Genomic DNA, 27,091 nt, shown 5'->3' on the forward strand with positions numbered 1-27,091 from the left:
ACACGAGGAGTGGCAAGGGAAGAGAGTGTGCCCGGAGACTGCCCAAATGAACGACAGCAGGGTGAGGAAACAGCCATTTCTGGATAGGTTTTTTAAACCTGCTTTTATTAATTAATTGTAAGTAATACAAATATTCCAAAAATATAAACAGACACTTAATGGCGTCCTACATTTCAAGTTTTTGAATACAACAAATTTATCAAACCATGAATCTGTAAGCAAGGTAGTCAAAGTCCCATCGCCCAGTCACAGTGGGAAGCAGATCCCCTGCCCTCCACATGGCATCTTGAGGGGGGAAGTGGCAGGACATGGAATGTGTCAAACCGGGGATAACTATAAGCAAAGCTCGTGGGGCCCAAAGAGGAGGGTCTGCTCCAGGGACAAGCCCTACAGCAGGGCATGGGACAGTAGGTCACATCCTGCCTTCCCTCCTCTGCTTAAATGCAAGTACTTACCGGCATTAAAAAAAAAAAAAAAAAAAAAAAAAAAAAACAAACCCNCAAAACCAATCCCAATTTACAAAAAATGACTGAGGAACAACAATGGTAACCAACTGAAGGCCTGGAGGGGAAAAGAGGTTTACCTTCCACAGACGCTTGGCCTGGCCAAGACAAGGGATACAGGCCAGCCCTACATGGGGGCTGCCCTCCTGAATGAGGCCTCAGGACCAGGGCAGGGGCGACAGATCTGAATGGGATCCATCTCCCAGGGAATGACTGCCTTTATAGACTTCCCATGCTTTTAGCACAAAGATGCTTCTGGGCCACTGTTTAACAGAGGTGAGTTTATACACTTACAAAACGGTCAAAATCTCTGGGAGGCAGAAGAGAATTAAACAGAAGGTCCCGGCGTATTTACTCAACCTCTCTAGAGAAAAGGACCCACGGGCCTACAAAGTGTCCCCTCTACAATGTGCAGAGTGGAAACTCTTCCCTTGACCGTTTCCAGACTGGTCCTGTGTCCAAAGCTCCCCCTATGAGGGGGACACGAACATCAGGCTTTTGATTTAGAAGCCCAATCAGAGAGACACACTGTGTCCCTGAAGAGGCACCTTAAAGAACTGAAGCTGGCAGGTGGCAGAGTCCGGGCATGGCTTGAGTTGGGGCTGACCAGGCACAGTGGCCTACTGCCTCCTGAGGACAGCCTCCAATGGGAAGGGCTGATGGGAAGCCCCAGAACAGATTCTGGGCTAACCTGCTTCCCTCCCAATCTTGCCCTCCTCCAAAATGGAGTCTGGCCAGATTCCTCCTAGGAGCAAGTTTGGCAATTATCACTCACCCCTAACACCTGTGAAACTGGAAACCAGACAGCAAAATAATGACTTCAGGCTGGCTCTGGTCCACATGGATGGACCCTGGTTAGGTTTATTTGGCCGAGTTCCTTCTCCGCCCAAGGCAGGAGAAGGTAGAAAGAGGGAATGATATTCCTGTTGAGGACCGGTAGGCAGGCAGGGCAGGGTTCTGATGGGAACAAGGCCTAGAGAGCAGGGGTTTCATGCAGCAGCAGCAGGGACACCCCCCGAGATATCCTGGTGGACAGAGTCACAAGTCACACACGGAGGATTTGGATGAGCCTGATAGGAAAGAGGGTGGCAAAGTGTCTTCCTTCACTGGGAAAAACATGGGAGATCCAAAGGAGGGCAGAAAGGGTCCTAGCACTGGATCAGCTTAGAGTCTCTTATTGCTCATTTAGTCAGAAAAGCTTGGCTGGGCCCAGGTGGCAGATGTGGCCCAGAGGCTAACCCCTAGGGTGGGGCTTGGGAGAGAGGCCCCTTCCACAGCATTAGGATAGAGGCCTAGACAGGGCCTTAGGATCCGAAGCTCCCACTTCCCCTCAGGAGGTATCATTCCCGGCTAGCACTGGAGCCCTCTTCCTTTACCTGTAAAGCCCCAGGGGCACCAGGGAACGATACTGGGGGAAATGACCACACATGCTTCGGGGACTCTGTTCCACTTCTGTGACACCAGTGGGAAAGACAAGGCCATACGACCTTGGGACAAGGAGGGGAGGTGGTACCACAGTGCTAGAGAAAGATGCCAGGCAGCCCACGACCTCTCAGAACACCAAGCCACTGCTCCACCACCTGGTTTGCTCAAAACTGGCCAATTCCTCAGGCTGGACCCAGCACGTGGGCACTGAAAAGGATAATAGGGATGAGTCCTGAGTCGGGCGGAGTCCTCACACCTGCAGCAACTCACAAATGCTTTGTGACCCTTGCCTCCAGGGAACGCAAAGATGGGAGGAAGGGAGAAGAGGAGAGAACCCCAGGAGGGAGGGAGGGAGGAAGGGTGAAGAGGAGCGAACCCCAACCAGCCCCAGGGAAGGCCACGATTAAGGCAGTGATGCTGGGGTGGGGCTCCCTTTTAGGGGGCCCTTGTGCTCGCAATTACAGCAGCACGTCCCCTTTTCCATTCTCAGTAAACTTCCATTTTGTGGCGATTTTTTAAAGCATTCACTACTAAGAAACTCTGAAAGCCAGAGACACGCACAGCGCACGTGTGTGAAGGGCTCGCTTACACCTGTTAGCGGAGGCAGACGGCACGTGCATTAGGGTGGCGACGAAATGAGGAGCGTGCCCATTCCCTCAGCCCAGGAGAAGCAGGAGTGCCTCTGAGGCCCTGGAGCAAAAAAAGCAATCAGCCCAGGAGGGACAAGACAGGAGCAGAGAGTGAGAGGCCTAGGCCAGGCCCTGGGGGAAGACACAACAGGAAAGAGCCCTGCCCAAGAAACAGGAGGGGCTGGGCTCAGAGCGCCCTTCCCGGACTTTGGAACAGAAGTCCTCGCACCAGCAGAGAATCCCTGAAGAGCAGACTGAGGGACACAGTCCCATGCTCAGCTGATCTACAAGCCAAGGGGGACACACACATTCATGGTTTGGGGGTTTTCCTCCTCCCTGCACCCCCAGGGCCTCCCACATTCATCTCAGGCCCAGGACTGCAACTTTGTCAGAAACAAAATAGGCCCAACACTCCGTGTTTAGAAAGAGAATTTTAAAACAGAGTCAAAAGAACGGAAATGTTGTTTGTCCTCTTCCAGGGCACAGAGAAGACCTCCTTCCCCACAGGTTCAAGACTATGGCCAGGTGATGAGGAAGGCAGGCTGTGCCCAAGCCTTGGGGAGACACAGAAAGGGCCCATGCCAGGCACTCGGCTGGAGGCAAGTGCAGCCCTCAGACCACAGGACTTGATGGCCGCTGGGGCTACTGGTTCTGGAAACAAGCTTTCATCTTTCCAGAAATGTGGTCTTTCTGTCTGCAGTAGCTGGCTGGAGAAAGGTTTCAGAAACGTGTGCCTGGGACACCTGAAGGCAGCCTCTGATTCGCCCTTTCTCCTTGGCATGACCCTTGTAACACTGAGGAAAAGCCATGGGTTTGGCAATAGAGCCTTCAACAGTCTTCATCCCTACTGAACTCAAGGGCTCTCAGGGTGACCGGAGAGGAGGCAGACTAACTTGGGGAGTCTCGATCTTTCAGTTTCTCCCTCAACCTGAATACTTATATCCTGGGGCCACAGTTCAGGGTGAGACACACAGACACACACACACACACACTCACATTTGGGAACCCGACTCAGGGAGCAGGCAGCTCTGGGTGTCGTTGGTCTGGTATGTGCCCACTTCGCATCTACCCTGTCCTAAAACCCCTTCCGATCACTTCTTTCCCAGGCCCCATCTGGTGAGATGCTGCAGCTCCCGCTGCGTCAGGCTGATCATAAAGGCACAGTGGAGGGAAGTCCCCTACTGGGATGGCCAGTGCTCGGAAGCAGGGAAGGCTAAGGGGCCCGCAGCTGCCCAAGGCTGGTGTAGACGTCCTCTGCTCCGCTCAACTCCTCAAAGATCGGGATCAGGTTCAGCAGCTCAGTGTCTGCCATGTCATCAAACCAAGACTGCACGGGCACCTGGCACAGGGAAAAGGCAGCGTCACTCTGACTGCCAGTGCTTCCCTCCCTTGGCCCAGAGCTCCAGGAGGCTGGCCGGGGCAGCTGGGTGGTACGCTCCTCTGGAGAAGCCTGGATTCCACTCCCCATTCCTTTCCCTCCGTGGGGCAGGGGCTCCCTGGTCCTGCAGCATGTGTCTGGACCACTCACCGCATTCTCCGGGTGGAAGATGTAAGACGCGGGAGAGTTGTCCAGAATGAGGGTCTTCCTCAGGTCCCTTCCCAGGCGGCTGAGGTCCTTGACATAGCAGCCCTGGTGGAACACGCAGGACTCCCGGAACAGGCGGGCCCGGAACACGCCACACCTGTCCAGCAGATCCGTCACTGGGTCGGCATACTAGAAGCAGAGAGGATGCTTTTGTCCGGATGCAGTCCTGGCTCCCCTGGGGGCCCCCCACGCAGCGCCGCGGCCGCTCTTGCTCCCTTACCCCCGGCCCGCCCCCAGGTACCTTGGCCAGGCTGGCAGTGAAGAGCACACATTCAAAGAGTTCCCCCATTCGTCTCAGGAACTCATCCACGTAAGGCCTCTTGAGCACATACACCTGAGGAAAAGCAGAGAGGCCTGCTGGAGGAACCCCCGTGAGGGGGAGACACGCAGCAGGGGCACCGTCCCCACTTCCACAGAGTGGCCAGCAGGGTCGCACCTTACTGTCGGGCCCCTACACCCCCCAAACCTTCTGCCCCACAGACAGGGACGCTGCTATCACCTCCTCACCAGGCTTCTGCGGGCTTGGCGGCCCACCCGTGACCCAGCTAAGGAAGAAACGCACACGCCTACGTCCCAGAAGCCATCTTGGTTTCAGGCGGCGAACCATCAGCTGCCTCCAGAAACAAGTAATCAAGAATAGGCCTCACAGATGGAAACAGCCTATCCTGGATTACTTGAATCCAGCCACAGCCTCTGTGGGAGCTTCTTGTCCTTGGCTCTGGCGGGACAGTGTCTAGGTCACCATCAGGCAAGGTCGCAGACACTCGTGAAACCTCACGCCCTCACACGGCTTCTCTGAAATGTGCCGGGGAGAAGTGACTCTTTCCCTCAGTGACTGCGGGTCACACACCCTGTACGTCTTGCTCTCGTGCCCCACCGTTTGTGCCTGCCCAGTCAGCCACCCCTAACACTCATGCCCACCTCTCCCAATCTTGCACATTTTGGCCTCAAAGGTTCGTCGGCTACATGGCCTTCACTGCTCTGCATTCTACTGCCTCCCTGCCTCCAGGATCTTTCCCTCTCAGCCAGCCTTGATGCCACGAGCAGCATTCCTTCAAAACTCGTTATCCACATCACTCCCTGCTCAACAAGCACGTGCCTGCCATGCCTCTCTCTCCCTGGAGGTGGCCTGACCGGGCCACCAACTCACCAGGCCCCTCGCGGCTCTGCAGCAGAAACCCTCTGCTCCGAGGAGCCACGACTTGGCTCCCTTGCATGTGCCACTGCTTCCGCCTCTAACAGGTCCCTCCCTCCTCCCGGCTGTTCGTCAAGCTTGGCATCCTGTCCCCACTCTGCTGAAAACCCGCCTTCTGCTGTAGCCATCCCCCAATTTTAATCTCAGCCCTTTCTCATGGGGCAGGCTTCTCCCTGTCAACCAGGATTTCACTGGCATATCCGCCTGTGTGCAAATACGCCCTCCTCTCCCTTCTGCAGGTTTTGTGCATCTCCATCACCTCGGCCGGATGTGAAGGGAGCCGGGCAGAGGCTGGCCAGTCCAGGGCCAAGCCTGGTTGAGCAGGGGCGGTGCTGGGCCTGATGTCGCCTCAGATGGGAGGCCGGTGGTGTTGGGGACGAAAGCTTCAAAGGGACACAGGGTAGTGGTGACTCCTCAGGGAAGCCTCAATCCCCACATTCCCTACAAGTAAGTCTTCTATTCCAGCAGGCCATGCGAACAGTGCCAGGGCTAACGGGGCATTGTTCCTGCTGGTCCCCGACTCTCAGGCCAGCTGGCAGGCCTTCCAGGCAAGCACTCGGAGTAAATGCTTCTTCACTATCAACACTGCATGATCGTGGACTGAGTAGGTTACGCAGGGCCAGAGCCTGAGCCTACTAGGATTTAAATGCTCTCTGATAGCATTTACTGGGGCAGAATCCAGGGCAGGGACCTACGGGGAGGGGAGGTGGAGATGCTTCACAGAAGACGAGATGCCAGGGCTGGGGAGGAGGAAATTCCCTGGCTAGATGAAGTGGGTGGGCATGGGGAGGAGAGAACACAGGCAGAGACCCCAGCTCTTCAGGATTAGAGAAAACGAAATCATTTAACATCGCTGGCCACTGCGGCTGGGAGGTGATGTTCAGTAAATGACAGCTATTACTCTTAATGAGTAATATTTAAACAGCTTGGCTGTAAAGCAAAAGATGATGACAGCTAGAGGGGGATGAGAGGTTGAATTGTTTTTAAGATCAGAAAGCCCTGAGCGCGAGAGGAACCAATAAAGGAGAGGCTGAAGGGGCAGGAGAGGGCCCCACTGACGGAGCACATCGGGGGTGGCTGTGACCTGGCGGGCAGCTCACCTGATGAGTGGTCCCCTCAATCTCTACAGGCACTATGAAGTCGGCATTGTTGATCGGCTGGAAGGCGGAGAAGTTAATGAGGTCAGCATGGTGGGAAGGAGACAAGAAGCCCCTGCCACAGCCACCGCACTGTCCCCTGGGAAGGCTGGGAAGGAACAGATCTCAGAGACTCCAGGAAGCTCCACCCACCATCCCACTAAGGAGCACAATATCCCCTCCTCGTTGTCCCTACTTACCGCCACGCCCCCGATTCTACCTGAGCTGCGAGAGTTTCAGGGCCCTCCTGAGTTAACAGACATCCTGACAGAATGGAGGGAGACAAGGTCCAAGGCGCATTCAAACCCTCTCACAGGCCTGCCCTGTCCAGAGCCCTGGCAGCTCTCTGGGCTACATGACTAGGAGCAGACGAAGACTGTGGGCAGTTTCTGGGGTGAGCAGGGATTCCTACTCCACATTCTTCAGTGTGGCCTCCAAGCACCTGTGATGCCAGCATGGCCACAATGCCAGCGGCCCCCCAGCCCGCCCCGAGCTTCAGGCCGCCCCCGAGCACCTGCACTCAGGCACGCAAGACAGCTGGAGATGAGTGTAGGAACAACTCCAGATGTGCGACTACCTTAAAGGAGCTATGCACAAGGGTTTCATCCAAGTCGATGACCACGCAGATCCTTCCTTGATCTTCCTCTGTCACCTCTGGGAGCAGGCAGGTCCCCGGGATCTGAAACCAGAGCCAGACTGCTGAGGTCTGCCACCAAGAAAGCCCAAGTGTTCTCCTCAGCAGAATTCTGGGAAGGACGGGGGTCATCGCAAGACATAGAAGACCCCCAGCTTCATCCCAGAAGAGGCACCCTTTGAAGACCAAGAGGTAGAGAAAGAGGGTTGGCTCCTCATCTCCTGCCCACCACTGGACTATGAAATGATCTGCACGCTGAGATGCAGGCCAGGAATGGTATGGAATGGAGGTCAGCTAACCCCCCAAAATCTAACTCCTTGCACCGAGTGGGCTCTCAGCAAATATCTGGGACAAACAGCTTCCCAAGGCGGAGCCAGCCAGGCACAGAAGAATGAGGGCATCACCCGACGTGATCACAGGTCTGGGGCTTCTGAACACGTACCCTGTCTGATTCACATACCTGATAAAATTGGTACTGAAGACAGTGGAGCAGATCCGACTGTGGGAGAAAAGGAGGCAGTCAGTGTCCACCAGGCAACGCCGTCTTAGCTTAAGCCCACTGCTTCTGCCTCAGGCCCAGAGGGTCATTTTCTCTGCAAAACCCCAGACCCCTGGAAGGTTCTGACATAAAAGAGTGACTTTTTTTTTTTAAGTAAGCTCTACCCCCAATGTGGGGCTTGAACTCATGACCCTGAGCACCAGAGTCTCATGCTCTACTGACTGAGCCAGCCCCAAAAGTGACTTTTCCTTTTAGCTGGACAGGAAAGGGGAAACACTGGGGCTGCCTTTCAATATCAGGTTTGATGAAGGATGGAGAAGGCAGGGTCTCTGTTCTCAGCTGCCACTGCCTCTCTGTCGGCGAAACCGAGGAACAGGGAACTCCAGTAGCTGATGCAGGGACATGGAATCCGAGGCAGAACCAAAGTCGGAACCCCTCCTCTGGGGCGCCTGGGTGGCTCAGTCGCTTAAGTGTTGGCCTTTGGCTCACATCACGATCCCGGGGTCCTAGGATCGAGCCCTGCATCGGGCTCCCTGCTCAGCTGGGAGAGCCTGCTTCTCCCTCTGCCTGCCGTTCCCCCTGCTTGTGCTTGTGTGCTCTCTCTCTGACAAATAAATAAAATCTTTACTTATTTTTTTTAAAGATTTTACTTTTATTTATTTGAGACAGAGAGAGAGAGAGAGTGAGAAACAGCATCAGAGGGGAGAGGGTCGGAGGGAGAGGCAGGCACTGAGCCGGGAGCCCGATGTGAGACTTAATCCCAGGACCCTGGGATCATGACCTGAGCCGAAGGCAGATGCTTAACCAACTGAGCCACCCAGGCGCCCTAAATAAAATCTTAAAAAAAAAAAATTGGAACTCCTCACTGTGGTGTGTTTTCTATATACTCTTTTGGGGGCGTACAAACTGGGGGAGGGTGCTGAGCCCCTATAAAACATCATGTACGCCAATGTGAACCCACACTGTGAGTCCTAAAACGTGAGGGGAAGTGGAGTACAGAGAGGTCAGAAGGCTTCCCTGGCCTTTTGCTAGTAATAAAAATGTTAGGGTTATAAAAAGTGATGTGTGTTTTTAATGGAAACCCTGAAGAAAAATGGAAATCCTAGCATTTAGAAAAACTTAACGTTGGCATATTAGTGTATTTCCTTTAAGTCCGTTTTAGCAGCTCCCCCCTCATAATATGTAATTTCACATTCTGCTTTTCAACTTAATGTTGCAATCAATACTTTTCCGTGTTATCGTGAACTTCATAAAAATCAATTGCTAAGTAATACTGTCAGGTTGCACTTTTATTTACCAATTTCCCCCTACTGGATAATGCACTGACACACGTGTTCAGCCTCATTTTGAGAGAGAAAATGGATAGCTAGACCTTGGGGTTTCTGGAAGAAGTAACCAATGGCACTGGGTGCAGATGGGGTTTTGGTCTGGGCTGTCCCCACCCCTGAAATACCAGACATACCTTTTGCTCATTGTGAGGCTCAAAGACACCCACACATTTTCCAACGGCCCCCCCCAGGACAGAAGAGAGGGCTGGAACAGGGTATTGAGAGAGTGGCAGAATTTTAATTCCTTGCTTCTCGGCAAATCAAGTAACTTGGAAGACAGCTTTGCACAGTACATGACCAACAACCAACACAGAGCTCGGAGCGCAAACTCTCACTATTTATTAGCCGTTAACTCTTCAGGGGCTACACAGCCCCTCTGGATCTCGGTTTCCAGGTGTGTAAGTGGGAATATCCTGTGAACCTCCGGGCAGGGCTGCTATTTGTATCCCATGAGACAATATATGCAAAGCGCCTTACACAGTTCCTGGAACCTGGAAGGGTCTGGCCCATAGGGGCCCTCAGAAACTACGCGGACAGCCACACGGCCCATAGCACAATGGGAGCCAGGAGAAAGGAGATGGAGGGCGACAGAAAGGACAGAGGAGGGGCCTCTGAGCCAGAGATCTCTGAGACTTCAACTTCAGGGCAGACTACCCCGCCCACGTGCCACTGCTGCAGGGGCCCCCACAGCAGCCCCTCCTTGCCACCCTCCTCTAGCTACCTTAGCAATGGTGTTGGCTTCCTCCTTGTACGCGGAGAGCTCAGTGGAGGAGCTTGACTGACCAACATGCTGGGCGCGGAAACAGCAGAAAAAAGCCTTGAAGATGTTCCGTCCACGAGGTTTCTTAGGAGAGGACTTGGAGACCAGGCCTAGAGCAGAGGAAACGAGGAGGCGTTAGCTACAGGGCCACTCTGGCCACAGGTACCCTGTGCCCACCTCCCGCCCACCTGTAAGCCCCACCAGGGCACACAGCACGTGCTTGGCAGATCACCAAATACAGTCCACGGTGAAGGGCACCGCTGTATTCCAACATCTCTCTAAAGCAGGAATGGCAGCAATCACCACTCTCTGGTTTGGGAAATGAAGAGGCAGAGAAGGGGCGAGGCAAAGATGGGGCCAGATATAGAATCCAGGGGTCCCACCACTCTGGTAGCAGCACGCTGAGGGTCCCCTCAACAGTAAAAGTTACCAAGGCCAAAAGCCCCTCTGACCAGCCCTGGTTGGTTCTCTTCTTTGTAGAACCAGCTCTTCTAGACAAGGGAGACACCTAGGCCCCTTCAAGTTAGTGCAGTTGCGGTTCTGTTCGGGGTCAGCTTCCCCAGGTGCTGGGTCAGCGGCAGCAGAGCTGAGGCCAGGCCGGGGACAAGAGATGAGAAAACAGAACAGCTGCAGCCCCAAGGAAGAGGCTACACTCCCCTCCACACCCTTGGCCACTGTCCTTCCTCCTCTCTCCCCTCACAGGCGCGAGGCCTGACCTGTACACCAAAGGCACACCAACCCCTTGGGAAACACACCAGGCGCTGGGGTCTAGACCAATGGCCTGGCTTCCAGACTGCAGCTGCTCATTCCTGCCTTGGTAATTCAGGCTTTGGAAATACAAAGCCATTCGAATAGGAGGCTTGGAAAGGCAGCCCCAGAGAAGCCAGGCTGACACAAACAGCTGTGGCCATTACAGGATCAACCAGATACAGACTTCAGAATATCTTTCAAGTGCCTTTGCTTTTACAGGAACTGTAAACTGTTCCAGAACAGTTCTGGCAACTGTTGGCCAAGAGTACGGAGGAACGACGGGGACCGTGGCCAGGAGGTGGCGCCACGTAACTGCCGCCAGAGCAGTCCCCAGCCACAGGTCTCTCCGCCTGGGCGGGAGGGGCCTGAGGCTTAAGCTCAGCCCATCTCACCTTACAACACGGGACTAACTACTATGCAGGAAACAGAAAATAAATCTGGAAACCCCTGTCTCTGTGGGGGTTAAACAGGCAAACAGAATGTGGCACCAAGGACGACTTTCCCTGAGTTGTTCCCTTTAGGAAGGCAAGGGGGAGGCAATGTGGCGGGACTCACCCAGAAGCAAGGCAGGGCTCAGTCCGAGCATAGAGGCCCTTGCAAAGGTGGTGAGAGGGTCATTTAATACCCACGTGCAGGCTGCCTGTACCCCTGGAGTGGAGGAGAGAAAACCAAACTCTATTCGCCATGACCAGGGGGAGGAAATGGCCGTGGAGCGGCAGTCAAGTGGCAGGCAGCAGCGCCCAGGACAGCCCACTGAGCTCTGACTCAACAGCGGCGGGCTTCCTGGAGGTGCGGGCTGGAACCCCGGCGCTTCGGCGCTCTCCCGGGGTTAGGCCAGACCCCCTGACACAGGGATGACCGTGAGCAACCTTTCATTTCAGTGAGTGACCGGGTCTCCCCGGCAATTCGCCTACAAGCCCAGGTACCGCTCCTGAGCTCTTGGCCCCGGGGGAAGAACCAAGATTTCCAGGGACTGGGGCTTCTGTCGTCAAGAAGGAAGCCGCCCCGGGGCCCCTCACCCCCTGCACGGCCGCTGTACCAAAGAGCAAACCAGAGAGCAGAGCCCAGCGCCCCGAGAGCAGGGTGAGAGGCTCCCTGGACGTCTCCGACTCTTGACAGCGCAGGCGGCGAGGCAGAGGCGGGGCGGCTTCTCCACCGCCCTTTCGGCCCAGTCAGCCCGAGCCGGGGACGCAAGCGGACGCTGACACAGAGCTCCCAGACCCACGCCGAGCCGTCACTTTTCCTTTGGTTTATGGTTTCTCCACGCAGAACCACAATCAGAGGCTTAACCCGGGCACGGAGCCTTTCTTAAGAGGCCACCCAGCCCGGGCCTTTCCTGAAGAGAGGCCGTCAAGAACGCACTCCGCGTCTGAGCGACAGACGCTGTGGAGCTAAGTAATCCTGAGAGGCAGGGGGTGAGAGGGCAGCGGGGGGGCCACGGAGAGGCCTCGCTGGAGCCACTGCGGGAGGCCCAACAGGCAGGGGCCCTTCGGCCTTGACACAGCTTGGTGGAGCGGGGTAGGGGCTCCTCAGCTTGGTTGGGACTCAGCAGGGGATGAAGGTCTTCTCACAAACACAATGTGACCAGCCAGCGCCTGGGCCTCAGAGACCACGAATGCCTTGACCTTGGGGGCAGGTGCTCGGAGCAGAGCACAGAGCCGTGGCGCCTGCGGAGGGTACCCTGGGCCCACAGCAGCAAGGTCAACACTCCACATGTCCCTCTCTTGGGGCCCCACTTCCCACAGCCCTTCTCCAGGCTGTCTGTCCTCCTTACCTTTATGAACACTGCCTCTGAGAATCCACCACGGCCTCTTCGGCCTCCCCTCAGCACGGCTGCCTGCTGATGGGGCCTGCAATGGCCCTGGAGGAGTACATTCCCCAGCCTCTGGGCCTGTGTCAGCAGGGGCTCAGCGACTGTGACGGGCTGAGAGAATGACTCTGAGAACTCCGGGCCCTGTCACTTCTACAGAGCCGGGGCCCAGGGAAGCCTTCACTAGTGTGCAACAACCCAGAAGAGGCAGGAACAGAAAAGCATCCTTTATGCGACGACACGAAGGTGGGCACCAAAGGAGCTGAGCACCTGTGGCAAGCGACTTAAGTCTTTCTGGGCCTCAGTCACGTTTACTGGGAGCCGATGCTGTGCCAGGCCTGTGTCAGAACACTTGACATCATTACCTCATTTAATCCTCACTACAGACCCATTTGTAGGCACTAATTCCCCATTTTACAGAAGGGAAACTGAAGCAGACTATGCAGGGCCTGTGTCAGCAGGGGCTCAGCGACTGTGACGGGCTGAGAGAATGACTCTGAGAACTCCGGGCCCTGTCACTTCTACAGAGCCGGGGCCCAGGGAAGCCTTCACTAGTGTGCAACAACCCAGAAGAGGCAGGAACAGAAAAGCATCCTTTATGCGACGACACGAAGGTGGGCACCAAAGGAGCTGAGCACCTGTGGCAAGCGACTTAAGTCTTTCTGGGCCTCAGTCACGTTTACTGGGAGCCGATGCTGTGCCAGGCCTGTGGTCAGAACACTTGACATCATTACCTCATTTAATCCTCACTACAGACCCATTTGTAGGCACTAATTCCCCATTTTACAGAAGGGAAACTGAAGCAGAGGGGTTAAGCCACTTGCTCGAGGTCACACAGGTAGTAGGACAGCAGAGGCAGGACTGGAACCCAGATCTGCCTTAACCCAGAGCCAGAGCTCTTACCCACTACCCACTCTGACAGGCTCAGGGGCATAATGTATATTTATTCCTACAACACCAGGGAGGTGGTGGGGCGTTTTCAGTCTCTTAGAATGTTTGCTCTACTTCTCTCTAGGCTAGGAGGGTAAAGGATTAGTTTGGGGCCCAGCCCCCTTCTTAGCTGCCCTCTTGGGCAGACTATGAAAGGTGCAAGGGATAAAACAGTACAGGCTCTGGGATTCCACTCCAGGGCTTGCTTCACCCCCATCCCAGCCCTGCACCTGCTCTGACAGACACCTCTGGGAAATCAAGAGGACAATGGGGGAGGGGGAAGGGTAGGGGCTGGAACAGGAGCTCTGGACCAAGACCCGCTTTGTTCAGTGGGTTTAAGGATGAGGGGGAACACTCATCAGAGTGGGATCTGAAACTTGTGTCAAAGACCCCTTCAAAGGGCTCCTTTCAGCCAGCACTCAGTATTGTGTCCCTGGCAGCCAAGTGCAGGCCACCCCAACCCCTCCGTGTAGGATGGGGAGGACACTGGCCCCCTCCCAGGACGGGAACACCAGGCACAAGAGGATTTACAGGCCCTTGGGGATTTTGTGGTACATGGTCTCCCAACCAGGAAGAGCAGGGTTCCACTGGGTGCCATGTAGCCCCACAACCAGCTGCTTTCCCTCCTTCACTCCTCCTGCTACCCGCGCTTTGGGGACGCCCCTCCTCTCCTGCCCAGCTGCTGATATGCACCTTCTCTCTCTGCTCCAAACATCTGGTCTGGGGCCGAGTGTCGGGGAGGACCAGCACAGACCGAATGAGGGGAGCTCTGGCTTAAGAAGAAAGTGAGCAGGCGGGCGAGAACCAGGAAGCCAGGCCACTCCACCAGCTCACTGATGCAAGATTTCCTACCAAGGCAGGCTGTGAAGAGGAGGGGCAACATGGGAGGTACCCCCCGCTCTGAGGATCCCCTGGGCTGGGGGCCAGACTCGGCCAGTTACTGACTCCGACACGCAGCCTCTTTGAGCCTTGGTTTCCTCATCCACGACTTGGGATAACACCAAGACCTCACTCCTGAATGGAGGGATAAACAAAACTGGCCGTTTGCACAGTAATGTGCTGTGCAAACTCTAAAGCTAAGTCTGAATTATCTAAGGGCAGATGACCGCTAGTTAGCAACACGGGACCTCACTGCAGGAGGCCAGCAACAGGAAATCGAGGCCCTCCCGCCCCCAGCAGGTGACTGAAGCTCAAGAACAGGAGATGTGAGAAAGGGGCCAAAGAACTCTGGTCATGAGCAGGTTTCAAAAGTCAAAACCCCTACACCTACTTCCAAGCCCCGGAGGCAAGTTGCTCTCCAGCTTGCAAACAGCTCGGCTAACAGTCCGCAAATCACAGGAAAGCAGGTGAGGCTGTTCCACTTGAGATGAACAGTGCCCTCTCCCCTTCTGTCTATCACCGCTGCCCCCAAGAAGCACCCGATGGGGGACGCTATTCGCTTCCGCTCCTCGGCTGGTGCGCATACAGGTCTGCAAGCGTGCACACGCATGCGCATACACGCACACGCGCACTCACACCCCCCACACAGACGGAGACTGGCTTTGCCAGGGCAACACTATTTTTAACCTTCTTCTGAAGGTCAGGTTCAGATATCACTGTTGCCAACAACACAGCTTCGTGTCCCAGCAAAGGAACTCCTCACACATCCGCCTGGGAGCCGGCAGAAGGCAAGCTCTCAGGCAATCGGATTTGAACAAGCCCATTCACGTAGAAGGATGCTTTCTCGGTTCCCTCAGAAGTACTTCCTTCCCCACCATTTCCCATCCCCCCATAGCAAAGGATTAGTGTGGCTATCACTATAAAATGGCCTCTCTGAGGGGCCTCCCTCCCCATAGCTATTGGAGGAAGGAGAGTATTTGGAGCATTTCCGGCCCTTCTTGGCCAGCTGCCTGGGCCCTGCAGCCAAGACACGTCTGATTGGGGCTCCCCACAGAGAGGAGTCCTCCCAGGTCCACAGCAAGGGGCATATGGGCCTTGGCTAAGGATAGGCCCTGAAGTGCCAGGTGGACGGAAGGGCTCCTTGGACCAGCAGGTGAGTCGGCAGGGGAACATGAGGCTGAGAGATGCCTAGACATCCCCCACACAGAAAAGACTGGAAACAATGGGGAGGGTATACCAGTTCCCACAATGCCCAAGTGCTGACACTTCTCTTCAGGTGGCAAGGCAGACAGGGCCTCACTCAGCTCAGCACCAGCTCCCAAAACTCCAACAGCAGCTGTGAATCTGAGAGCGCGGACTTTTAAAAGTAGTTTTAGCCATGCTGTTTAGCTCACACCAGCACATTCTATACTGGGGCCCTCCCTGCGGCCAGCATCCAGGCTGTTTTACTCATGCCGCGTCTCCTGACAGTCCCCCTTCTCTGGGCAGGAGGGCTCCTTCATCTCCCTTTCTTCTCAGACAGGAAGGCTTTTCTCAGTCCTAGGTCCTAAATGCCGCCTGTAGGGTGGGGGAGCGGGGTTACAGGTCACTAGCTACCTGCCTCCTTCCCTTTCCCTGTCCCCTCAGCAAGCTGGTCACTGATCTCAACGCAGGGCCTCAATGTTAGGGATGTTCCCTCAAGAAGGACTGCTCTGGGAGCAGGGGATTCCTGGTGACTTCTAAAACAAGATCAAGTTATACAACATTATACAAGTTATTGCCACAACACCCTCCCAGGTCACTCTAACATACTTTAAAGTCCTACTTCAGGGTACCTGGGTGGCACACCTGGTTAAGTGACGGACTCTTGGTTTCAGCTCAGGTCATGATCTCAGGGTCCTGAGATCAAGCCCCATGTCAGCCTGATGCTCAGCATAGAGTCAGCTTAAGATTCTCTCCCTCTGCCCCTCCTGCTTGTTCTCTCTCTCAAATAAATAAATAAACAAATAAATAAATCTTAAAAAAAAAAAAAAAGCCCAAACAAAATCATATTTCTAAGACATGCTGGGGTAGGGGCGGGGCTCCCCAAAGCAGCAACAGGTCCTGGACGAGGGGGGGAGGGACTGTTTCCTCACACAAGTGTCAGCAGCAGGCCTGGCCCCCAGCCCCACGCCGGAGGGCTCTCAGTGGATGTCAGGAAGTGATTGATGGCCCACAGAGGCAGCTGAGACAGCCCAGAGCTTCCATCCAGGAGAACCCGAAGGGCTGGATCCTGTTCCTGCCTCTGCAGGAGGTCTCGCCCCATGCACGCCAGCGGGGGCAGAGATGTCACTGTGGGGGCCTGGAAACCACACCTGCCCACTCGAGCCTCCCTCTCCCCAGGAGGAGGTGCGGAGCAGGCCCCTGCGGGAGGCTGGGCGGCTAAGAGAAACCTGCCAGGCAGGACACGAACGCCTTCTTGCTGGCTGTTTCAGCCCTTGCTCTGGCTCTCTGGCTGACTCCTGGAATGCTCGATTTGGTGGAAAGCCATGAAGAATCCAGTGCCTCTTTCCCCTCCAGCTATGTAAGCCCGCTTTTGGGGACAGATGCACGAGTGCGATGCAGAAAAAGCAGTGAAGGCACACGACAAAGGGACCCTCAAGCACCTCTCCCCCAACCAGTGAACAATATAGTGGTTACACAAAGCACTATGGACTTGGGTTTAACCCTGGCTCTGCTTATATAAGGTGTGTGGCCTTGGGCCTCAGTCTCTTCACCTGTAAAATGGGAACTAACACTACCTACTCCACAGAGCTATGGGAACTATAAGGAGCTGAGGGTATGTCCTGGCTCTAATGTCAACTGCTAGTCATTAACTGCAAGGTACTTTCATAACCTAATCTCAGTCTCAATCTCAAAATGTTCACACTGGAGGAGACCATAGAGATTTCTTCCCATTCCAGAGGTCACACAGGTGTAGTGGCATGGCCAAGCCTGGAAACTGGCCTTTTCTGGGACTCCACAAAAACCAATCACAGTCTGTCTCTGTCACACACACACTGTCTCTCTCTCCCCCATTCTCACTGAGGTTGGCCAACCAGTTCCTTCTTCCTCCAGTGGCTGGCCTCTGCAGAGGGACTGGAAGGAATCCACCAGGGAGTCTGTCTTACCTCCACGGAAACTCAGCTGCTCCTGCCACACCCCTCAGCTTCACCTGGGCTCAGCCAAACAGGAGAGGTGTGTCCACCTGACAAGCACTGAGGTAGACGTCAAGAAACCCAGCTCCCGCCCCACTTCAGCCTCTCCAACAGCTGTGGTCTCACCTAGGGCACAACCTCTCTGAGGCTCGATTTCCTCACAGGGCAACGGAAAAAGGTCTACACTACAGGGTCTTATAAGGTGGCTTCAGGTTACCTTAAAAAGTGGGGCTGCACAAAGCAAATGAAAGGCCGTGCGGGTCATGGGTAGGGCTTGACCTGGAGTCTGAGTCCTGGCTGACACTAACCAGCCATGTAGCCTCGGACAAGGGGCTTCAGCTCCAAGCTGAGGTTTTCCTCATCTGTGAAACAGAGATTAATTCCGATCTCACAGGTCAGTAGGAGGATTAAGTGAGATACTAGATGTGAAAAGCTGGGAACATTATCTGGCCCTTGGTAAGTGCTCTATAGTCCGTGATCGTCACTGGGTGAGAACCATTACTCTGTCCGTTCGCACTCAGAAAACTTTAGGGCTCCCCTTTAGGACCCACAGGACCTTTAACAAACAGCAAAACTGGATCCCTCCAGGGGACTCTTCCTGCTTAGGGCTAAGCAGGCAGTTGGGGCCACTGCTGTGTTTACCTGGCTCTTCTCCAGGGACACTTGTCAGAATCACAGGGAGCATTTGGAACACACACATGCCTGGCCCACCTGCTCATGCTCTGATTCGGCAGGACCCAGGTGGGGTCTATATTTTTAGTAAGTGTCACAGGAGATCCTGATGTGTGTCCCTGGCTGAAGGCCAATGCCCAAAGGTTGCCAGTGGTCCTTGACTAACCCTTCCAGGACTGGAGAGTGATTCAGCCAATGTCCCCTTGGTCCCTTTCCCCACCATATCTCACTGGCTCAGTGTTTCCGCATGTCCCGGGGGACTCGTACCCTAGGGTTTGGTGTTCCTTTCAAGGAGTACTTGCTCTCTCTATCACTGAGTTAAAAGACCCAAGCCTGGGGTCTTCTCCTACAGGCTTCTGTTCCTGTGAAGGAGGGGCCCCAGCCCCATTCTGCTACGGGAACAGAAGAGCTGGGATCTACCACACTGGGAAGACATTTCCATAGGCCTGTGTTAGGCGATTTGAGCCTTCCCATGAATCTGCTTGGCTCTCACTGGGAATGGGGCCACACTTGTTCCTTGAGAACAGTGCAGGTGGGGAAGAGCAAATTGTACAGGATGCAAAAGCTATTCACACGTTAAAAAAAAAAAAAGGTACAGAATAAAAAGAGAGTAAGAGCAAAGTCTGATTTTTAGGGGGTAGAGGGGAGGACTAGGAGCACCTAGGAAGGGAAAGGAAGTGTCAGGAGGGCTACTCAGAGATCAGGTTCAAGGATAACCCCTAGAACAGCTGACCCATAAAACAGGACATACACGGCTCCTGCCTAGAGGGAGGTGGCTGCTCCCTGGAGTACGCGTTCTGTAACAACAGACCTGGTGCGGGCACACGGACCCGAAAGGGCTGGGCACTTTGCTGGACAAAGAAACCCTGTTCTAGTTGGCCTCTGGTCCAGAGAGGCTTCCAGTTCTAAGTCAATTTCTCCACTTTGATTTCTACCAGTTCCTTCATAAGAGTTACATGTTAATGAGCTCATCTACATCCCAGTTGGGAACCATGCCTCCATTTCAGAAGAGGGAGGGGATCATGTCAGGGCCACACCCAGTCCCATGACCCCAAGACAAGTGAGTTAATTCTGTGCTTCGCAAGCAGGCTGGCCCGAGACAGGATGAAAAGCAATTTAATGTTGCTTTTCTGCTTTCTCAGTGTTGTACCCCAAAACCACAGCAGCAAAGACACAGCTTAAGAACATCTATTACTCTTCACAACCCCAGTTTTTCATTTCTCTCCTTGTTACTAGAATTCCCTAAAAGAAATGTGAATCTCACTGGGTCCATTAACTCTCAAAGCAAATGCAGCCAGGGCGAGAACGCAGCACACGGTTGTCTCAAGTGTTCATTATATCCAGTTCTGAGAGGCTGAGCAACTGCTTGAAGGTTTCGACTTCACAGGAGGCGCACGGCCCCCTGGCCTCCTCCCACCCCCAGATGCCCAGGCGCCAGGCAGAGCGGCAAATGCCCCAAGGCATACGCTGCTTGCATTAGTGTAGATAAAATCCCATCTCAAGTCACACCGGCACAAAGAAGGGGTCTGTGCAGCAAGGCTTTTGCGAGCCTCAGAGGCTGATCCTTCCAAAAGGCCCAAGCCCCCACATCAGTGTCCCCTCTGACCCCCAGCCACCTGTCTTTAACAATAAAACCCACATGACCCCGTGCTGTTTGCACCGTGTCCTTGGGGGAAAGGGGGAGGAACTAAAGGGGCAGTGGTCTAGCTGTGTAAAAAAGCAGGGCATTAACATTTCTCAATCACCTCCTAAGTATTACAGAAGTGTAAATATCTATATTCCTATTTCACAGACAAGTCACTCCCAACACTAAAATGATTTGTTAAGTCTCACTGTGAATAGGAAAAGTAGGGATGTGCACTTAGGCCTGAAGCCACTAACTTTTCCTCCCGGAACAATTCTTTGAAGTAACAATGAACACTTCAACTGCGGCCAGGCCTGGCCCTCCACCCCTTCCCATTTCACCCAATCAAACACCAAACTTCCCAAGATGGGAATAAAAGACACTAGCCTAAATTACCCAGAAGCCGGCAGGAAGGAGGCCCAGGAGGAAGAGGAAGGGATACACATCTGTGTGTGAATCTGTATACATTTATATGCTGTCTGTCCTTTCCCTTCCCGTACCCTGCTATCATTTAACTCCCCACGGAAAGGCAGCAGGGCTCCTCGGCTACAGGTGCGACTGCTACAGGAGTGACCCCTGCGACAAAGTCCGCGACCCTAACGGGTGTGGATGTCCCCACGAGGATGAACCGGCCTCTGCACTGGCCTGGCCGAGAGCTCTGCAAGTCAGAGGCAGCAGCAGAGGCTCCCGCCTGGGCGGCGGGAATTTACCGACTTTGCTGCTGCGTTAGCAGCACTCTCCTGGGGTCTTCCCGAGGGAGCAAACCCAGCGTCTGCGGCACCACCCAGGCCCCTACCCCATTCCAAGATGGAGGAAAAACTCCAAAAGAGACTTGGCCTCAGAGCCACCGAGAGGCCGAGGCTGAGCTTGGGCAGGGAGAGGAGAGGAGGCCAACCCTAAACACGCACCCGGGGCCCCCCAAGAGCCACTGAGGAAGCAAGCCCCAACAGCACCTGCTCTACGCTAGCAACGTAATGAAAGGTGCCTGAGCTGCTTCGTGAGAGAATAAGGCAGAATTTCTCCTTTATGGGGAGAAAGTGAGAGCTGGAAACACGCGCCATCACACTGATTCAGAGGGATGGTCAGCTACTCGCACCTGCGCAGTTTCACGTGTGAGAAGACGAATCCCACGTCCTCACCGCTCCCTGACAGAAGGGTCATCAGGTCTCATGGAAAACAAGAAAGGCCCTGACTCCCCCGCAGGACCTGTGGGTCACAGTGAGCTCTGAAGGAGGCTGCCTCCACCCTCTCATCTCCCACTGGGAGGTTATGGGTTGGTCCAGGGTTGGTCCAGTTTTCTCGAGCTTTCCTCCATCTAACTCCAAAGCGCACGGCACAACCAGCGCAGGGCACAACCTCCCAGCAACGGGGCTACACCCTCGTGTGAGGCTTAATAAATGGCTATTCCCTGGCCAAACTGATACTAACTTTTCTTTTCTACTTTTGATGTTACACACAAGCCTGTCCTCGCTGTACCAGGAAGCCATTTCACCATCTGTCTGGGAAGATGATCCAATTTTGGTCCTTTTATCATCAATACTTTCAGTAACTTTGTTCTATTTCCCTTACTATAATTACTTTTGAATCATCAACACACCCAGCCAGCCTTCAAGCTCCAAGAACTGAATGCTAAGAAGGAAAAAGAAAAAACCAACAAAAACAACAACCCTGCAATGGCAAACAACTTCACTAAAAAGCCACCCAAGCTGGGAGCAATTTGTTCTTTTTTTCTAGAAATTAACTTATTAATAAACTGCATCACACCCCCTTCCCCTTTTTCCAAAGGGAGACAGGGCAGAGAGATGGGATGATGGGGAGGTGGTGGGGGGTGCAGGCAGCAAGGAACTCCTGAAGGAGATCATCAAAACATCTACTCCCCACCCCCGCTTAAAAGAAACAAAAAAAAGGATGCAGGATTTATAAATAATGAGAGACTCAGAAAGTTGGCTTGCTGGTTGCTGGGTGCCCAAGCAGCCCAGGAAAATAGTACGTCTTCTCCGGAACGCAGTCAAATTACATGGAGAGAGAGACCTATGGCTGCTGGCTTGAAAATTCCGATTCCTCTAGGGATAAGTCCGAAGGACAAATCACACACAAAAAAGAAAACAAAACACGTAACTCCCAGAAAATCCAACCAACATGAGCACCCGAACACTGTCAAGAAGTCAGCTGCTCTGCTTCCTGCTGTCACCTCTTCTGTTCCCCGCCCTGGTGGCTGAAACTTGCAGCTCTGATACAAGATGCCCCTTCAGCAGTCCTGCTCTCTCTCACTCCTGGTGTGAGTCCCTCACCAGGAAGGCACCCTCCGGAGGCTCTGAAGGAGGAGGACCAGAGCAGGCAAGCACAGGATGGTTCTTCCCACGTGTCATTAACAGGGACCCCTCTGGAATCCTTCCACACCCAAATCTCTTCACTTCTGGCTACCTCCTGGAGTCCTTTCCTGGGATGAGACTGGGAACAGGCCGGAGTGAGGTTCTCAACACAGAACGCCTCCCCCCTTCAGGCCTCAGCACAGCTGGGCAGCCAGCAGAGGTGAAGTGAAGCTGCCCCTGGGGTCACACAGCCTTGTTAGTGATGCAGCCTGGAGGGCAGGGCACAGGGAGCAGGGGCTTTTTGGAGGTTGGGATCCGATTAGGCAAAGCTCTCCCCCTCCCCAGGGCAAGCTTCTTTAATGAAGGACAAGCAATGCAGGAAGCATACACTGCCCCTCCAACCCAATCCACTCCAGGAATCAGCTTGCCCCTAGGCAAGTTGGGGGAGCTACTTGGGACTGTGAACCCCAGGAATAAGTGACCTGCTGACTAATGTTTCCAAATAGGGGGATGTGGGCGATACTGAGGCGCAACGGGCCCCCCACCGGGTTCTAGGCCTCAATGTGTTCAAATGCAGTACTGGCCCTGCACGTCCTATTCTGGGTGGTCCAGGGAAGGGCAGGAACGCTCGGGATTTGGTACGAAGAGCGTGCTCTCCCCAGTCTCAGGGCCAGGTGGCCCCAGTCGGGGGAAGTTTTCCAGAACAAAACCCCAAAAAACAAAACCCAAAACAAACAAAAACACAACAAAAAACCCGACGCTAGTCCTTACTCCCCAAAGAAATTCTGTCCGCTGTTTTAGACACATTCCTCAAGGTTCGAGGAGGAACGTGGGGGAGGAGAAAAAAGAGTTTCGGGGCTTCGAGTGACCAAACTAAGAGAGATTCCACCCTCGGGCCGCGACCTTTCCCCGCCCTCGCGAGAGGCCTCGGCCTCACCCCCACTCCCGTCCCCAAGGCCACCCTAGAGAGGGCCCGCGACCCCCTAGCGTCTCCACCTGACCCACAGGAAGGCGGGGGCCGCGAGCTGCTGCCCACGGAGAACTCGCACTTTTTCGCTGCGCGATTCAGAAACACGCCGGGGTCTGATGCCATCCGGCGAATTATGTAACCAGGGACACAGCTCCCGGGCTAAACAAACGAGGCTGTGTGTGTGCAGCCGCGGCCCGGGGGAAGCGCACCGGGGCAGGGAGGGGCTCCGGCCGGGCCTCGGGGTCCGGCTCATAGGCTCAGCGAACGCGGCAGGAGGGAGCCGGGCCAGAGCGCCGCGCCGCCCAAGTCCCGGGCCCAGCGCAGGGCCGCGGGCGGGCCAGTCGGGTCCCGCAGGCTCGGCCCCTCCCCCACCGCGGCCGCCCCCGCCTCCGGGCGGTGAACTTGGTCCCAAGTCCCGCAGGACGCCGTCAACACCCGCGGCCAGAGCGACCTCGGGCTTGGGGGGGGGGCAATGGGAAGTGCTGGACTCCAGTTTCGGCTCCATTCCAGCTCGGGACCCCTCCGTCCTCCTCCCCACCCCTCTCCCCGCGGCCCTGGGGCGGCTGCGCTCCGTCGTGTGGGAAAGTGACGACCCCACCTCCCAACTCAGGAGGGGGACGGACGCGGGTGACTCGTGCTTCGAGCGCTACTCCTCAGTCTCTCCGTGCGGGGGGAGGGGGTGCAGGACGGGGTGACAGCTGCGCGATGACGCCCCTCCCCCTCGGGCGCCAGCAGCCCGGGCCCCGCGCAGCCCCAACGGGGGTTTGAGTGCGGACAGAGACGCGGGGGCGGATGGACTAGAGAGTCGGGTCGGAATCGCCGGCTCTGATCCCCGGGAGGTCAGGGACCCAGACTCGGGTCCGGGGTGTGGTAACCCCCCACCCGGCCGGGGGCGACGCAAAGTTTTGGGAAGTTGCTGCCCCTACCTTGCTTGGTGAGCACCAGGGCGTCTTCCCTCCGCGCCTGGGTGATGATGGAGCCGTGTTCCATCTAACAATCCCGCGGGCCCGGGCTGGCTGGGCGGGAGGACCGGCGGGCGCGCAGGCTGGGCTGGGCTGGGGGGCCTGGGCGGGGGCCCGCTCCGGCTGCGGCTCCCGAGACTCGGACTCCCACAGCTGTTCACATCCCTGCTCTCGTTTCCTCCCTGGGCCGGGAAGGGAGGCGGCCTGTACGGAGGGCAGGCGGCCCGGGCAGCGGCTCCCCCGGGTGCCCCCGGCCCCGATCCCCCGGCAGCAGCTCCGGGCTCCTCAGTTTGGGTCCAACATGGAGAATCCGGAGCGAAAACAAGAGGAGGAAATGGGACACGGGGCGGTTTCCAGGCTCCCCCCTCCCCTCCGTACTCCGGATAAACAACCCGCGGCTGCAGCGCCCACCCCCGCGCGCCTCCCGGCTCCGGACCGGGCCTCTCCACGGCCCGCCAGCGCCTCCCTCTCCAGAGCACCGTCCTAGGCCCCAGAACCCTCCACCCGTGAGCGGCCGGGGCTGCGGAACATCCAGAGCTTTGCTATTTTGTTACGGAAAAAGCGAATCCCCGAGGGGGGTGGGGTGGCGGGCGGGCAGGCTGGCGGGGGAGACTTGAAACTGCTCCTGCGCTCCGATTGGCCCTCTCGGAGAAAAGGGGCGTGGCTCCTCCTTACTATGCGGTGCGAGGACCCAACAACATTCCAGTCGCTACGGCCACGCCCCCGGGCCACTCCCCCCTTGCCCGGCTGAGGCCTCCCAGTCTCCTCGGCCACACCCCCTTCCCAACTACTTAAAAGGACACTCCAAAGCTCACGTTTCTCTACTCGGTGCTGGTGTGTTCGCGTCTGTGCGTCTCTTCTCGGGTAAGGTGGAATGGCTCCGCCCTTTGGGTAACCAGGGCAAGCTGCGAATCCTAACCCAGGTCCGGCCAGGATGGGAGGGTTGGGGCAGTTTTCTTACTTCCTGCTTGGCTCCTCGAATCGTGGACCCACAGTTTCACATAAAAGTACAACCACTGAATCTCGAAAGGGATGTGGATGGGGGGCGGACTTGGGACCCCAGAATATCAGAACTGGAACTGACCTCGGGACGGTCTGACCTACAGTTCAAATGAGACATGAGTCGCAGGGCTTTGCTCAGAGCCACTCACTCCTTCCCATTCAGGGCTTACCTCCTTCTCGCCCCCTTCCCTATAGTCCCAGCCTCAGATGAGATGGCTAGAGGAGGTCTTTAAGGGAAGAGCTTTTGCTCGAGGGACTCAGTGCTGCCCCCCCTCTTTGCTCTTAGGCCTCAGGCACCCTCCCCTGGCTATGGCTCCTGGACTTCCAAGGCTTTAGGTGAGGAATATACACACACATTTGCTCCCAAGAAGTGAGAGCTCCACAGAGGCAAGTTTCAGCTCAGTATCAGGCCCTTTCTACTGAGCTACATCTGTCCACAGGTGACATGGGCTGCCTTCGGAGGAAGGGAACTGTTCAAGCCTGGCAGGAGTGATGTAGAGTGAGACTGCACTCAGAAGGTGACTTCTGAGCTACTTCCAACCCGAATAGTCAATGATTTAATGGAACTTACCTACCAAGGAAGGGGCTTCCAGAGAGTCAGGACTTCTCTGGTCCCCGGCAAGGGGGAGCGGCTGATGGCCTTCCCTCTGCAGTTTCCATTGCCTAACTTACACCAGGCCTCACTGGGGGTGGGGGGGTGGAGGGCAAGTAAGTCACATCTTAAATCTCCAGGTACCATCAAATACCTGTCCCTCCCCACGGTCCCTTCTTCATGAAGACAGGGGAGGTTGTGATATGTATCAGCCTGTGTGCCTTAGTAGTGCTCACACGTGCCTGGTTCTTCTGTTCCTACACACATACACAAAACCTTTTTATATAACACTATATTAATGGAAATACTGTTCTTCCAAAATGAAAGCTGTTACAGAAGATCTGAATGATGCTTATGTAACTTTAAAAACTGAGTTTGAGTAGATCTTAATTCATTAACGGAAGGGGAAAGGGAGGAGTTCTTTTTTCTTTTTTTAAGATTATTTGAGAGAGAGGGAGGGAAAGAGTACACGAGCAGGGTGAGGAGCAGAGGGAGAGGGACAAGCAGACTCCGTGCTGAGTTTGGAGCCTGATGCAGGGGCTCGATCTCACGACCCTGAGATCATAACCTGAGCCAAAATCAAGAATGGAACACTTAATGGGATACTTCAATGTCCGAATGGAACCACCCAGGCACCCCAGGGAGGCATTCTTACGTATTTATCTCCCCTCATTATTAAAAGATCACTAAACCAATAGGATTCTTAAAGGTAAATCTTCAATAGTCATGGTGTGTGGGGGGCTTTTTGGGCCCTTCCCCCTGCCCCTTTGCAAGGTAGTTGGGTTGGGATGGTAGGAGGAAGAGTGCAGGCAGGAGCTGAGAATTGGGGATTGAGAGACACCTGCTACCCCAGCTCTGTAGTGGTGGGCAGGACATTCCATCTCTCTAGGCTTCTGTTTCTTCATCCATGGAGACAGTCCCTCCCCCATTTATAGTTTACAAAGTACTTTCACATACACTCTCTGTCTCATTTAACCTCTCATTTCTTTGAGGCTGACAGAGCAATCTTATGCCCATTTTGTCAATGAGGAAACAGGGTCTGGAAAAGCTAATCGACTTACCTAAGGTCTCTCATAAGCTTATTAGGAGGTGGAGGCAAGACTAGAATTTATCTTTAGACTTTTTTTTTTTTAAAGATTTTATTTATTTATTCGACAGAGACAGAGACAGCTAGCAAGAGAGGGAACACAAGCAGGGGGAGTGGGAGAGGAAGAAGCAGGCTCATAGCGGGGAGCCTGATGTGGGGCTCTCCCATAACGCCGGGATCACGCCCTGAGCCAAAGGCAGACGCTTAACTGCTGTGCCACCCAGGCACCCCTATCTTTAGACTTTTAAGACTAGAACCTTTCCCATAGTCCTTTCCTATGTATAGAATGGAGGAAATACTAGAACCTAGTCACCACCTTTTCTTGCTAAGAACTCTAATTGCATCACCTCCTCTGGGAAGCCCTCCCAGATACCCAATCTCACATCAGGGCTTTATAGCCTCCTACACACTGTCTTAGAGTGCTTAACATTTTGCTCTGCAACTGGCAGTTTGCTTATCGGCTTCCCAAGCAGAAGATGGATTGAAATTATTGAGACTAATGAATTATGTATTATTTATTAGTGTGTCTCTTGTACCTAGTGTGTTGCCTGTCACAGGTCAGGCAGCCTTATGTGTTTGCTGTATGAGTCTTGACTCTATGTCTTAACCAGTGCTCTTTTGACCAGGAGTTCAGAGATCCATAGCAAGAAAC

The 27,091-nt window shown here is 54.8% G+C and overlaps 1 protein-coding gene across 1 annotated transcript; it reads right to left on the minus strand.

Moving 5' to 3' along the window:
* Positions 1-76: 76 nt before the first annotated feature.
* On the minus strand, positions 77-24,208 carry CTDSP2 (CTD small phosphatase 2). Its single transcript, XM_002916029.4, has 8 exons — positions 23,723-24,208; positions 9,656-9,804; positions 7,568-7,606; positions 7,051-7,152; positions 6,438-6,494; positions 4,384-4,476; positions 4,086-4,271; positions 77-3,896 (listed from the first exon to the last, which is right to left on the minus strand). Exons 1-8 carry the CDS (start codon positions 23,784-23,786, stop codon positions 3,771-3,773), a joined length of 816 nt encoding a protein of 271 aa, XP_002916075.1. The 5' UTR covers positions 23,787-24,208; the 3' UTR covers positions 77-3,770.
* Between the last annotated feature and the right edge of the window lie 2,883 nt (positions 24,209-27,091).

The sequence above is a fragment of the Ailuropoda melanoleuca genome, chromosome 15, assembly GCF_002007445.2.
Source record: "Ailuropoda melanoleuca isolate Jingjing chromosome 15, ASM200744v2, whole genome shotgun sequence".
Taxonomy (NCBI): domain Eukaryota; kingdom Metazoa; phylum Chordata; class Mammalia; order Carnivora; family Ursidae; genus Ailuropoda; species Ailuropoda melanoleuca.